This window comes from Oncorhynchus tshawytscha, linkage group LG01 (genome assembly GCF_018296145.1).
Source record: "Oncorhynchus tshawytscha isolate Ot180627B linkage group LG01, Otsh_v2.0, whole genome shotgun sequence".
Classification (NCBI taxonomy): domain Eukaryota; kingdom Metazoa; phylum Chordata; class Actinopteri; order Salmoniformes; family Salmonidae; genus Oncorhynchus; species Oncorhynchus tshawytscha.
Genome location: NC_056429.1, coordinates 77,068,164 through 77,083,996, shown reverse-complemented (window position 1 = coordinate 77,083,996; position 15,833 = coordinate 77,068,164). Strand labels below are relative to the sequence as shown.

The 15,833-nt window shown below is 38.0% G+C and overlaps 1 protein-coding gene across 1 annotated transcript in view; it reads right to left on the bottom strand.

Moving 5' to 3' along the window:
• Positions 1–9,968: 9,968 nt before the first annotated feature.
• Positions 9,969–15,833, bottom strand: part of LOC112261014 (CUB and sushi domain-containing protein 1-like) — a 208,810-nt gene continuing 202,945 nt past the window's right edge. Inside the window, 3 exon segments of the mRNA XM_042328356.1 lie at positions 9,969–12,736; positions 14,310–14,445; positions 14,596–14,683. Coding sequence (XP_042184290.1) covers positions 12,577–12,736; positions 14,310–14,445; positions 14,596–14,683 — 384 coding nt within the window. The 3' untranslated portion in view covers positions 9,969–12,576.

Sequence of the window (15,833 nt, the reverse complement as noted above, 5' to 3'; positions counted from 1 at the left end):
ACATCTTTGATGTGTTTGATACCATTCCATTGACTTCATTCCAGCCATTATTATGAGCTGTCTCCCCCTCAGCAGCCTCCGCTGGATGATAGTGTTTGTGTGTGCTCACATAAACAATGACATACACGTATAACTCAAACGTTCATGTGTGTTAAAGGTGTGTATGTGTACAAAGGCTTTGAGAAGATTGAAGAGATGGAATGCTTTCAAATTTGGTGGACGTCACAGAAATCGATTAAATTCGATTGATTTCTGCGACATCTGTGGTTATCGTTGAGTCCAAATTCAGCCATAAAATAAATATACTTTATTCAACAGGTTGATGTTGATATTGCAGTCTTCTTGATGTGTTAATCTTTCTTTTCCATGTAAATACATTTGTTTTTTAAAACAATGGAGTAGATACAAGAATATACACTAATACAGTACTGTATATGTGGTTTACCAAACTGTTAAGTGCTTGAACACCTCACAGATCTGTCTGCTTTGTATTGCGTTTTGTGTCATGTCTTTTATTCCATTTTTATTTCACAGTACAACTGGGTCTTTGGGATGTTGGAGGTCAACAGAGGTAATAGATGACCCGATCTGAAAATGGTACCTTCAAGCTCACGCGGAGTACTGATCCCGAGCATTAGAAAACATCAAAAGAGGATCAACCATCTACAGTGACTCGTAGAGAGCATATGTGCAGGCGCTGAATCCACTAGGTTATCAAAATCACACTGTGAACCACAGGCAGAACTTTGTTGATCCACATTCTAGCAGCCACACACAGCACATTGAACGCTCTTTGCAGATGATCAGGTCTGGAGACTAAAAGGGAATCAATCAGAGAAAATGTTGAAGAACCATTAGAAATTTATTGAATGGATTTACTGGTTGGGCAAAAAACACAGGGGAGGCATCTTCGGGCGACGACTGATCAACAACATAAAGAGGAGATATAAAGTGTGACTGAATTTTTTGGGGGGAGAAAAGCACATATTGGGCCCATCATCTAATACTGTTGGAGGTGTGGAGATGTAGATCTGGAGATAATTTCACCTTTGTTCTGTTATTGATCTGTCTTTGGATTTTGTGATCACAGTATTTTCATTTCAAGAAAATAAAAAATAAAAATTACAACAAAAAATGAAATATTGTTAACTTCAACAAATTACAACATTAAGAAAGAGAAACTTCTGGACTATTGCAAGATATGGTTTGGGTCCCTCAGCCCGAAGCTATTAAATTAAAACAAAAGAAGAAGGCAAGGGTGTTACGGTTTTCTTCTGGTGAAGGAGAGGAGGACCAAAATTCAGCGTGGTTATCTTTATACATCTTTAATGAAAGATTACAAATTAACAATATACAAAAACAAGAAACGTGAAAAACCGAAACAGCCCTATCTGGTGCAACAAACACAGAGACAGGAACAATCACCCACTAAATACCCAAAGAATATGGCTGCCTAAATATGGTTCCCAATCTGAGACAACGATAAACACCTGCCTCTGATTGAGAACCACTCAAGGCAACCATAGACTTTCCTAGACTACTTAACTAAACACAATCCCATAAACTACAAAACCCCTAGACAAAACAAACCACATAAATCACCCATGTCACACCCTGGCCTAACCAAAATAATAAAGAGAACACAGAATACTAAGACCAGGGCGTGACAAAGGGGAAAGCTTTGGTCTATAACTCCAAAGCTTTGGTAGATTAACCATGTTCTGTTAATTAGGCTACCATGGTGTTTTGAAATTTTCCAGTTTTAATGTTTTTTGCATCTCCTACATCATGCAGCCTAAAATATTGAAAAATCCTCTGAAAAATCGGTTTTAATTCTTAAAGAAGAACGTCTGCACCATGTGATGTGTTGTTCTTTTTCAGTTTATACTTTTATGTCAGTTTGCTGTGAGACTTGTGCTTTAGTAATTATTTTAAAATGTTTTTTTCCCAAAAATGTAAATTGTGAAATGATACCTTGGATAACAATGTTTAAGTAAACTATTCAAACGTTTTTACATTGCAAATGTCCCCTCAGGAAGACTATGGCAATGTTATCATGTAATAAAGCTGTTCCTAAGAGATTATCTTCCTCTTCCTGCCTTTTTTATGGTTGTTGCTATATCTGTCTTTTACAATAGCGTACAGAAATTAAGTGAAACTTCCAGAAGCTTTAAAATGAGGGCCAGAATGTCAGGATGGGTAATGTACAGTATAAATACACACTAATTACAAATAAGTACTCCACAAGATATCCCTATTCTTAACTATCTAAATCTTGTGTAACACCTAGTAATTACATTGTCCTTATGCAGACATTACATGTACTCTGTGTTGTACAAATTTGTTTAGTCTCCCACTTACATAGTGCTTCTAGAAGCTTTAATTCTGAGTTCCAGGTTGTCTAGATGGGTAATGTACTGTATAAGTACACATTAATTACAGATAACTACCCCTCATGAGACACTTCATTTTAACAAGCTAAATCCTGTGTAACAGCTAGTGATTACATTGTACTGAGGCAAACATTACATGTACTATGCTTTGAAATAATGTAAGTAATTAGAGCCTATTGAGTATAGGTTATAATCTCTAAGACACCCATAACATCCATTTGGGTCTTGGTGAGGGAGGTGACCAAGAACCCGCATTGGTCACACTGACAGAGCTCCGGAGCTCCATCTGCGAAGATGGGAAACCTTCCAGAAGGACAACCATCTCTGCAGCACCCCACCAATCAGGCATTTATGGTAGAATGGCCAGACAGAAGCCACTCCTCAGTAAAAGCCACATGACAGCCTGCTTGGAGTTTGCCAAAAGGCACCTAAAGGACTCTCAGACCATGACAAACAAGATTCTCTGGTCTGATGAAACCAAGATTGGCCTGAATGCCAAGCGTTTCGTCTGCATAATGTCAAGCGTCATGCTGTGGGGATTTTTTTCAGCAGCAGGGACTGGGAGACTAGTCAGGATTGAGGGAACATGAACAGAGCAAAGTACAGAGAGATCCTTGATGAAAGCCTCCTCCTGAGCACTCAGTACCTCAGACTGAGGTGAAGGTTCACCTTCCAACAGTACAATGACCCTAAGCACACCGCCAAGACAATGCAGGAGTGGCTTCGGGACAAGTCTCTGAATGCCCTTGAGTGGCCCAGCCAGAGCCCAGACTTGAACAGGATTGAACATCTCCGGAGAGACCTAAAACTAGCTGTGCAGTGACATTCTCCATCCAACCTGACAAAGCTTGAGTTGATCTGCAGAGAAGAATGGAAGAAACTCCCCAAATACAGGTGTACCAAGCTTGTAGTGTCATACCCAAGAATACTTGAGTCTGTAATCGTTGCCAAAGGTGCTTCAACAAAGTACTGAGCAAAGGGTCTGAATATTTATGTAAATATAGATATTTCAGTTGTTTAAAAAAACATTTGCAAAAAAATAAATAATGTGTGTAGATTGATGAGGAAAAAAACAATTTAACCCATTTTAGAATAAGGCTGTAACGTAAGGAAATGTGGAAAAGTCAAGGCGTTGGAATACTTTCCCCGAATGCACTGTACATACCGTGATTACTACCAGTTGCATGTTGTTATTACACTGTAACTAGGAGAGGTTACAGTTAACTATAATACTTGTTAGTGTAATTAGATGTGTAATTACACTGTAATAAGGACCCTTTAAAATGAAGTGTTACAGGACATTTTTGTAATGGGTCCTTTCACATCTCCTCTCGAGTCATTAACTTCGTTGCATCCAAGCGGTATTGTCTGTGAGAGAACAACAAAAACGCTATTAGACATTAATGGGCAATCGTTGTGTATTGTCTGTATTCCTACTACACCAGCATGGTGTAGAATTTGAGGCATCTCACAGACACATGTTAGCTAGCTACCTACAACACACAAGTGTAGTTACTCCAATACCAATATGAGGCATAAACCCAAAGTCATTCCTTTACTCTCCGCCATCATCATCAAAACATTTATCCAGTTTTGCTCCTAATGAGAGGCACTAAGTCTAGCTAGGCTAGTTAGCTAACTATAGTAGCTATAATGCTAGACTACAGTTCATTTTAGGTATAGCAAACAAATCAAACCAAATCAAATCAAAGTTTATTTGTCACGTGCGCCGAATACAACAGGTGTAGACCTTACAGTGAAATGCTTAATTACAGGCTCTAACCAATAGTGTGAAAAGAAGGTATGTGTGTGTGTGTGCATGCCTATGTGTAGGTACAGTGCCTTGTGAAAGTATTCGGCCCCCTTGAACTTTGCGACCTTTTGCCACATTTCAGGCTTCAAACATAAAGATATAAAACTGTATTTTTTGTGAAGAATCAACAACAAGTGGGACACAATCATGAAGTGGAACGACATTTATTGGATATTTCAAACTTTTTTAACAAATCAAAAACTGAAAAATTGGGCGTGCAAAATTATTCCGCCCCCATAAGTTAATACTTTGTAGCGCCACCTTTTGCTGCGATTACAGCTGTAAGTCGCTTGGGGTATGTCTCTATCAGTTTTGCACATCGAGAGACTGAAATTTTTTCCCATTCCTCCTTGCAAAACAGCTCGAGCTCAGTGAGGTTGGATGGAGAGCATTTGTGAACAGCAGTTTTCAGTTCTTTCCACAGATTCTCGATTGGATTCAGGTCTGGACTTTGACTTGGCCATTCTAACACCTGGATATGTTTATTTTTGAACCATTCCATTGTAGATTTTGCTTTATGTTTTGGATCATTGTCTTGTTGGAAGACAAATCTCCGTCCCAGTCTCAGGTCTTTTGCAGACTCCATCAGGTTTTCTTCCAGAATGGTCCTGTATTTGGCTCCATCCATCTTCCCATCAATTTTAACCATCTTCCCTGTCCCTGCTGAAGAAAAGCAGGCCCAAACCATGATGCTGCCACCACCATGTTTGACAGTGGGGATGGTGTGTTCAGGGTGATGGGCTGTGTTGTTTTTACGCCAAACATAAGGTTTTGCATTGTTGCCAAAAAGTTCAATTTTGGTTTCATCTGACCAGAGCACCTTCTTCCACATGTTTGGTGTGTCTCCCAGGTGGCTTGTGGCAAACTTTAAACGACACTTTTTATGGATATCTTTAAGAAATGGCTTTCTTCTTGCCACTCTTCCATAAAGGCCAGATTTGTGCAATATACGACTGATTGTTGTCCTATGGACAGAGTCTCCCACCTCAGCTGTAGATTTCTGCAGTTCATCCAGAGTGATCATGGGCCTCTTGGCTGCATCTCTGATCAGTCTTCTCCTTGTATGAGCTGAAAGTTTAGAGGGACGGCCAGGTCTTGGTAGATTTGCAGTGGTCTGATACTCCTTCCATTTCAATATTATCGCTTGCACAGTGCTCCTTGGGATGTTTAAAGCTTGGGAAATCTTTTTGTATCCAAATCCGGCTTTAAACTTCTTCATAACAGTATCTCGGACCTGCCTGGTGTGTTCCTTGTTCTTCATGATGCTCTCTGCGCTTTTAACGGACCTCTGAGACTATCACAGTGCAGGTGCATTTATACGGAGACTTGATTACACACAGGTGGATTGTATTTATCATCATTAGTCATTTAGGTCAACATTGGATCATATAGAGATCCTCACTGAACTTCTGGAGAGAGTTTGCTGCACTGAAAGTAAAGGGGCTGAATAATTTTGTACGCCCAATTTTTCAGTTTTTGATTTGTTAAAAAAGTTTGAAATATCCAATAAATGTCGTTCCACTTCATGATTGTGTCCCACTTGTTGTTGATTCTTCACAAAAAATACAGTTTTATATCTTTATGTTTGAAGCCTGAAATGTGGCAAAAGGTCGCAAAGTTCAAGGGGGCCGAATACTTTCGCAAGGCACTGTAAGTAAAGAAAAAAAACAACAGTAAAAAGACATTTGAAAATAACAGTAGCAAGGCTATATAATGGATCTGTTAGCTAACTAGCTAAACTGGGCTAGCTTGGCTTGTACTGTTTTTAGCAAGCCCCTTTATGGGTGAATAGATCACCAAATTGTAATGTACTGAAAATACTGCCTTGTGTAAAAAAGTGAGGTTATATTGCTAGCTAGCTACCGACAGCAAAACAACTTACTTGTTTGTCATTTGCCTTCCTTTGACCTGGTCCAGCTGGTCTAGGCTGCCGCCGCTGCTTGCTGGTTTCACAATTATTTTTATTGCTGTCTCAAATCCTCTCCAGTGCATTCCGACTCAAATAAACATAGCTGTATGGTCCTATGTAAATGAACATCCCCAAAATTAGTCTTCCAGCTCTTCTTGGAAAGCGGAATCATCAGAAGCAGCCATTGTAGTGAATTATTTAGCAATCTTGGATATACAGTGCACAGTAACATAGCTCCTGTGAACCTGTAAAGCAGTGCCGTCCCCATTTTGAAAAGCCTGTCTTTGAGGGTGGGAACAGGGAAGTAGGGCTCCCATTATGCTGTAGTCTTTACAAAGCCAGGGAAAATGAGTCAACCTAGATATCCTGCAATATCATGGCAGATAGGAACATCGTTGAGCCAAGTCCAATGGCTCTATTGAACAATGACAACCATATCTACTCACTACTAGTGTAATCGTGCAATCGGCGAAACAAAAAAGGCCACAATAATTGCTACTAATCGTGATTTCATTCATTTTTAGATCAGACAGCAGGCTCAATCAACCAATGACGTAATTGGTTGAACTCTCCCGGAGCCAAACATTAAAAAAATACAACTATAGTGCATAGTTAGGTTTGAAACACCCTATCATCAATCATAATTATGAAGGGAGACTGGAAAAACACCCCAAATAGTGTATAGTAGGAATGTTGTAAAGTATTTTGAAAGGACCCGCACCTCAGAATATGTTATAGATTACTACTTATTGTCTTATTATATCTGCAGACTGTAGTGGCAAAACTGCTCATCAACTTTGATCCTGCCCAGCAATACTATCTTAACATTTGCATATGTGCTGGTCTTTCCGCTGCCTTGGTGCCAGATGTAAGCCATAGTGTGCATTTGTGCTAAGCACAAAATGTTTTAATCAAGCCTGATTAATGGTGTAAACATGTTGGAATCAACTCACAGGGCACATTCTGTTTGCACATAATTGTATTTGAATGAGTGTTTAGTCTAATGGGTAATTCCACAAAATGTGTGCCTTTTGCATACCTTTGATATTTTAAGCAGAAATTGTGCACAAATATAGCATTTTAAAAGCTTGTTATATTAAATAAAGTGCCCTTTAATACAGACCACATGGGAATAAAGATTTGCTAAAGTGCCAAAATTCAACATGTTGACATGTCCCTCCCACTTAACCCCAACATTTATCAAAGTTTTCACAATCATTGTAAAGCCCTATTTTTTTTTTGCTTAGTATTAGATTAGTATTTATTACATGTGATTAGTGATTCATTTTAAACTCGTTTCAATATGGTGAAACTTATCACGCCTACTCCTGGGCTCGACATCGCCGGTCTTAACCAGAGGTCCTGGCTACCCACATTACGCACACCTGGCAACCATCATTGTGTAAAACTGCTGCCCATCGTTACGCACAGCTAGACTTCATCATCACCCTGATTACTCCCCCCTTATTTAGCCCTCAGTAGCCTCAGTCTTCAGGCAGTATTAGTTTTGTTTACGTTCAGTACGCTAGTCCTGTCACGCCCTGGCCATAGAGAGGCTTTTATTCTCAATTTTGGTTAGGCCAGGGTGTGACTAGGGCGGGCATTCTAGTTTCTTTATTTCTATGTTTTCTGTTTCTATGTTTTGGCCGGGTATGGTTCTCAATCAGGGACAGCTGTCTATCATTGTCTCTGATTGGGAATCATGCTTAGGCAGCCTGTTTTTCCACCTGTTGTGGGTAGTTATCTTTGTTAGTGGCACTATAGCCCTAGTAAGCTTCACGGTCGTTTCTTGTTTTGTTGGCGACATTTACATAAATAAAGGAAAATGTACTCTCACAACGCTGCACCTTGGTCCGGTCATTTCCATGACGACGTCCGTGACAAGTCCTGTTTGGATTATCTTCAAGTTTCTTATTATTAAACTCACCTACTGTACCTGCTTCCTGACTCCCTGTGTAAACGTTACAAAACTATTCCTTTTCAAGTACTTATTACTTTCTAACAGTCAAATAATATTGTAAAAGCAGTTTAACTGGTTCTACTCTTTTTGGTCATTTTCTGGTGTTTTGTGTTGGAAAGCTGAGTGGGTCGATAATACCATGCCAACCCTGTTACCCATTGATAGACAGGCTAGAAATTATTTTTAAACTATTTTTGTAAAATTGCATTCAATTGCCCCTCCCTGTTGCACACAACAAGCTTCCATTCTCTGTCACAAGGGGATTTATGGATGATTTCAGATGAAGTCGTCAACCATGTTTCTCATGGTCAACCCTGTTCCTTTATTTGGCACTTAATAGGTGTCTTAATATAGTACATTTTTATTTAACTCTTGATGGGAAAACACGTTTTTTAATAAGTTGAAAATGTGTTCTTTATGACAGAACACACAGAGAACAAATGTGTTGCTCGCCTCCTACACTCAGAACACTAAGAGCTAATATGAGTGATGTCTCAGTTTCTGCTTAAATCTATTATATATTGAGTGTACAAAATATTAAGGACACTCTTTCAATGACAGGCTGACCAGCTGAAATCTGTGATCCCTTATTGATGTCACTTCTTAAATACACTTAAATTAGTGTAGATGATGGGGAGGAGAGAGGTTAAAGAAGGATTTTTAATTCTTGAGACAATTAAGACATTGATTGTGTATGTGTGCCATTCAGAGGTTAAATGGGCAAGACAAAAGATGTGTGCCTTTTAACGGGGTATAGTAGTAGGTGCCAGGCGCAACGGTTTGAGTATGTCAAGAACTGCAACGGTGCTGGGTTTTTCACGCTCAAGAGTTACCTGTGTGTACCAAGAATGGTCCACTACCCAAAGGACCTCCAGCCAACTTGACACAACTGTGGGAAGCATTGGAGTCAACATGGGCCAGCATCTCTGTGGAATGCTTTCGACACCTTGTAGAGTTCACGCCCCGACAAATTGAGGCTGTTCTGAGGGCAAAGGGGAGGAATGATTTGTTTATAAAATAAGTTCATGCTATACTAGATCAGTCATGTCACTCTACAGTACTACTAACAGGACAGGCAATATACAGTAAAACCTACCGGGTTTCCGTTTCAATGCCATTGTAGCATTTCAGTTTCAGATTACCTTTATTATTTGGTGTGTTGTTTCATTATCTTTTTGTAGTTTAATAAAGGGATGGTTAGTTGATACACAAGAGGCCCTACTGATTCATTTGTTTGGACTACAGCATGCCAGCATACAGTAGTGGATGACAATGTATTGGTTTAGCACTGCTTTACTATTTATTTACTTAGCTAATGCAAAGTCTAAGTCAAGTGTTTGCTTCCGGTCCTCCTGTGTTGAGGGTGAGTAGGCCTCCGCTGAGTTTTTTGATTGGACAGACTGGTGTGCTCCACAGGCACATAGGCAGCTTGCATGCCCCATTAGTGGAGGTTGGCGAGGCATGGGCTGTGGCAAGTCTTGAACATATTTAATAAGTGATTAAGGCCACCTTAGGGAAACAAAATACAAAATTGATATAGCAATGTATATACTGTATCTATTATATCTAAATCTTATTATCATCAGGATTGTAAATCTATTGTCATAGAGTTAGAGTAAGGCAGGGATTCAATCCGATCCCGCTTTGTCGACAAATGCCCCATTTAATGTTAATTTGCCGATTGAGCCGACATATGCAGTATTGACTGCGAATGCAGTCACTGCCAACGCTTAGGTACATTGCTGACAAAGTGCGATGGGATTGAGTCCAGGCCTAAGTACACAAATTCTGATTTTGTTTCCTTGTTGTTTACATATCACTGTAGTCTTTTTAAAATATGTAATGACACAAAACAAAAATAAAAAAGTTCTATACAGATGAGACCATAGATAATTATATCAAAAATGTTTAATCTGAAATCATGTCTTCAAAATATGTCATATAACTTGTGTCATAGAACAATCTGTAATACAATTTTTTTCTAAGGTTTGTTTTTTCTTGTATAAACAAATATATACGAGCAATGTTTTCATTTAAAATCTTGTATATATCGACATTTGCAAGAAAAGTTTCAACCATAGATAATATACATTTTATATTCATACTCAGACGATAAATTTACATTTTGTATAGTAAAAACATTTATTTTAACAAGTTTTGTACCTACATTAATCAAAAAAGCACAGCATATTTAATAATTTTACAAATTCCTCATAAAAAATATATTTCTGTACAAAAACATTTTCTTTTGCACCTACTTAAAGTCAGCAGCACATGATAACATGATGTTGTAAAATGGAATTACATTTAATTAAATGCAGTTGTACAGCTCTTTTCTTGGGAATATATTTTACAGATGATGAAAGAAAAACATTATTGCAGCAAGCCAAAAGGAAGGCAAGATGTGGATTAAAAGCAGTGGGTCTTACATCACAAAATGATGACAAAGAATGAGGGATGATTTGATTCATTTTTGTCTTAACCCTATTGATTGAAAACACTGCTGTACAGTATGTAGGTGTGCAATGAACAACAGGCATAATTTGAAATGTAAAATGCTAAATAGTTCACTTTGTAGAAAAATGAAGGAAATGCAAATTCTTCTTATTTTACGAACACACATTCAATTGATCACACTCTGGGAATCCTGCAATGCTTCAATGGCCACAAATACAACAGACATTAACTGGAATCTGATAGCTCACAAGATTATATTACACATTTTGTCATTGATCTTAAAGCAAGTGCATATGATAACAGATTTTGAAAGGTAGTTCATCTACTGTTAATTTTTAACATTATTTGTGAAAACATGCATAACCAAAATTATTAGGAAAAAAAAATAAGCTAATCTATGACTTTGGAATCACAGTGTACTGTATGCATTCAAGTAGCCCTACACTCTCAAGCATTAGTGTTGTAACAGGTCATCTGTGACAGCTTTGTCATGCTTTTGAATTTAATAAGGCAGTGTTTCTTGGAGTGTAAATATGAAGTCAGTGTTCATGTCATCATCACTGACTCAATACCCTTAAGGATAGGACGGACATACCATAAAGGGGGAAAAATAGATTATTAAGACAAGCTTCTAAACAACCAGCTCAGGCCTCTGCTAAAGAAGGATTGCCATCCAACTTCATTCCCCATCTGGCCTTAAGTGACATGTGTGTCAGAATAAAACATGGTGTAATCTTATGGCACATATAAATTAAAATACACTTCTGCATTAAAACTGTGATTTAAAGCAAGTGCAGCATTTATGAAAAATAAACATTTCATTAGTTCCAGTATTGTAGAGTAGAAAAATGGTGTCCTTCTGCGCAACGAGGTATATTTGAAATGTAAGCAAATTTGCAGCAAAATCACAAGATAGGACTGCAAACTGTTTTGTAGGGTTACAAATGTTAAATGCTTGTGGTAATGTGAAATAAACTACAATATGAACAGCAAACTGATGATTGACAATATAAACAAACTATCGTGCATGATACATACTGCAATTATCTGATGCAATTTACAGTATACTACAATATTGGGCATTGTTGTTTTTCAAAGCAGATGAGCCAGATCGGTTTGCTCTGCAGTAATATTGATCTGTGAATACAATGACAAATGACTCACAATAGCTGCACATTTGCATGTACTCCAGTTGCTCCTTAATTGAGTTTTGTGGAATGATGCTTGATAAGCTGCATGGTATTTGCGACTCCAGAGTTAAAATTATATGTAAAAAAGTAAGCAGAGTGTTCCATAAATGTATTTGCAAAACCAATATGGAAAATAAAATAAGCCTCTCTGTTTATAAACAGTAGCATGGCAGCATGACAACTTGCTCCCTGTGGATATGGAAATATACTGTATGTTTATCTACAAATGGTCAAAAACCCTGTATGTAATTTTTTCAGTTGGTTTGAAAATTCCTCTTTTGACTCATTTCATACCCATTCATAACACACTAGTGCAAAATTTGTGCGATAAAGTTTTTCAACACAACAGCTGAGAGAGTTCCTCTAACTACCCAGAGATTAGATAGCCAAGATCTCATGCGAGACAGTTGTAGTTGTAGCATATTTTCCCTTTATTGGAGAAGTCTGGCAAGGAATGAGCAGCAACACGTTCAAAGTTGCTCCCTCCTTTGTTGTTCATCTTCACTGAAGAAAACACTTTTTATCAACCATTATGTTGCTTTTCAAGACACTTCCGTGTTTCCCAAAGGAGGGCCTTTGGGGAAAAAAATACAGATTTTTCTTTAAAAAGAGAGGAGAATGAATACTTTCATCCTGCAAAGAGCAATGAAAGGCAGAACTCCTTGATCCAAGAGAGTATCTTCTGTCCTGGCCATGTACATAGTCCTTGCTCCACAGAACACCAATAGTTGTTGTTTTAGTCCATATAAAACTGTCCTTGATTTAAAACTTGTCTTTTATCATCATAACGTGATGAGTCAAAGGAATATTTGCATCTCGCTATAAAAACCAGTCCAATGCTGGCGATACAAGGGCTATACTACTGTGCAGACTGTGTTCAGAGTTGTATCAAACCTCACAGCTTTCGCCTCCGTGGGTTTCATGTTTGTGTCATACAAAGGGTTTTCAAATGACGCTTGTCCATTTGTGTTTTCATGGCCTGTGTAGCCATTATATTGTACTTTTGGTCTTGTTCTGAAAGGTGAACAATTAAAAGTGTTAATACATTTACAAAATTTGAATAAATCTACTAGCTATGATTGTTGTTCACTTTTCAGAAAAATATGACTTTGCATCAAGAAGGGATGTTAATGTACAGCAAAAAGTACAAAGACGAAGCAAAAACTCTTTCCCACTTGAAGAAATTGTAAATTATTGTAACTGCATATTTAAATATAACGAATAAGAATAAATGAGACCCGTAGCTAATGAAATGATGTTTCAGCCCTCCTTTGATCTAGAATACACATTTACCCTAGGAGACTATATAACGTCTTATTATTTGAAATATGATACTGAGGAGTCCTACTCAAAGCCTACTGACCTGGTTTTAAGCTTCAATATAAAATCAATGTGAAGACCTTGATTCCACCCGGGAGTTACTTTGTAAGCCTTTACTTAATATTCCCTCCATTACCTTACAAATCTCACTAAGTAAAAGTAAGACAAATGCAGGTTTAGAGACTTGCCTGGAGGGCTTAGTGTCTTCTACATTAACTTTGTTTGGATATAAAAAGTCCTAAAGCTAATCCCCCATAAAGGCATTGTTAAAGCAGGATCTATCTTCATACAGTATGTGGAGAATACCTCTGCACATTAAAAAACACATTTCCAAAGCTTTCCAAAGTCTCTGTGGGAGTTTGAATGAGGTAGAGAGGGTGGTAATGTAGCCTAGTGGCTAAACATGTACAGTATGGTATGCAAAATTCAGTAAAGAAAGAAGAAAATATTATAACTATCAAAACAGACTAATCCTATATTATGTTATTATGACATTGTCAAAAGACAGTATTCTAAATTTGACACGTATGTGAATATGAAGGTACTTAGTAAGCATGATTCTGTATTCATTATACATTAAAACACAATACTTCAAAACTCCCCTCCGGTAATTTTGTCAGTCAAAAAACATGGATTCTCATGAAATCTTTTGGGCAAATGTCTACAAAAAACAAATAGAACAACATTCAGCTGGTTTAAATATGCTGACAGAGAGATGACAATATGAGATCAAAGAAGACAACATATTCATTTAAGCCCAGCAAGTTCATGTTTTTCCCTGAAATTATCATTTTTTCTCCACAAATGAATAAAGTAAAAGACAGTAATGACGATGTGGAAGTAGGAATTGTTGTTTATAGTGATTTAGTTTCTTATGTCTTACCTGCCGCCAGCCCTGATTACATCTTTGGGTCTCTCATTGTCATCAGTGTCTTGTGAAAGCACCCTGCCAATTTTTTATGTTCTTTTAGTATTGGGTAATTTCCATTTTATATTGTCACATTTTCTTTCTTTTGCTTGTTCAGTTAGCTTTGGAAAACTCCACTGCTCTTTCTTGTAATCATTTTGTCACACACTCATCTAACATTTGGATTTGTTATGTAACGATTTATCAACTGAAACTTTTAGGGATCACTCATCATTGGTGATTTGCACAGGAGTTTCCCATAACTTATAAGAAAGAAACAACAATGTTGAACATCCAAGCATATATGGACAAACATCACCAATGCAGGTTACCAGATTTCCAACAACCAGCACTCCTTACCTGTGTTTGTAGAGGTAAAATGCAAACCCTGAAAGAATAAGGGCAAAGAATGGCACTAGTATGGCAACTGCTACTGAACTGCTATTCGTGCCATAGTATGGAGGATTTGATGGGTCCAGGTCTGTGGTAAAGAGACCTAATAAAGAAACATAACAGTACAATCATTCTTGTCAAGGTTTCGGGAGTAACTTATGTAAAAGGAATCATGTATCAGCAGTGAAATGTAACCGTGCATGTAGTTTTTTGTTGTTGTTGTTGTATTACTGAGACTACACAATGACTGTACCTCCTCTTGTTAGCACAAATATTCCAAAGTCCTTGCTGTGAATATGACCCTGGTAAACAAAGGTTTTCTCGTCAGACTCTGCAGTCACCTAAACCAACAAAAGAGAGAGGGGATTTAATTTTTTTACTGATTACATCAGGGAAGAGTTGAAATGCAGAACCATTACACAATGAGAACTATTACCCATTTACCTCACATAATCCTTTGGTTTCTCATACAGCTTATCATTCTCACTCGCCTTGAAGTTACTTACTTCTATAGTGTTCACTTAAGTGATGCCCGAGAAGCCGGTGTTTGGAGGATATATTGGAACTTGCCAATATATCCTTATATACAACGGTTTACCTACATATTCAAATAATGATTGAGATATTTCATTAAAAAAAATATTTTGATGAATGTATTCATACTATTTCATCCTTTCACAAGATATAGTCCCGACACAAATCTAGGGTTGCTACCCAAGCCGGCTTGTCGTTCGTTCTATCGGTTCGGTTGCTGGAGACGTCACCCGGTTGTTCAGACTTTTTGTTCTGTTTCCATATATGGAGGCAGCAGGGTAGCCTAGTGGTTAGAGCGGTGGACTAGTAACCGGAAGGTTGCAAGTTCAAATACCCGAGCTGACAAGGTACAAATCTGTCGTTCTGTCCCTGAACAGGCGGTTAACCCACTGTTCCTAGGCCATCATTGAAAATAAGAATTTGTTCTTAACTGACTTGCCTAGTTAAATGAAGGTAAAGTAATCTATGGACACAACCCAGTTGTTCATTCTAAATGTTCCATTGCCATCCAGGCTAGCAACATTCTTATCTCTTGCTTGCTAGCTAGCTAACTACGGCTAACATACAGTCACGTCAAGAAGTGCAGTAAGAATAACAACAAAGTATTATTTGGATACCTCCATAACAATGACCTAATGAGGCGGGATTTCGTCTGGCATAGAAAAATGTGTTCACTCGCCTGGACACTGTTTTTCAGAGGAGCTAGCCAACAACACAGGGAACACAATGACTTCAAACTGAAGCTGGAAAGACTGCAAACTAGCTGCACATTGTTTAGTTTGACATTCCTTTGTATATATCCATAAAAATTATGCCAGCTGATTCATGATTTCAACTGGCTGAGAAACGCTTCCTGCCTGTCTGTCTCGTCCCGACTCCCAACACGTTCATTACTGTGGGACAGCTGGAGATCGTTTGGAGTAAAAAGTATATCCTTTTCTTCAGGAATGTAGTGAA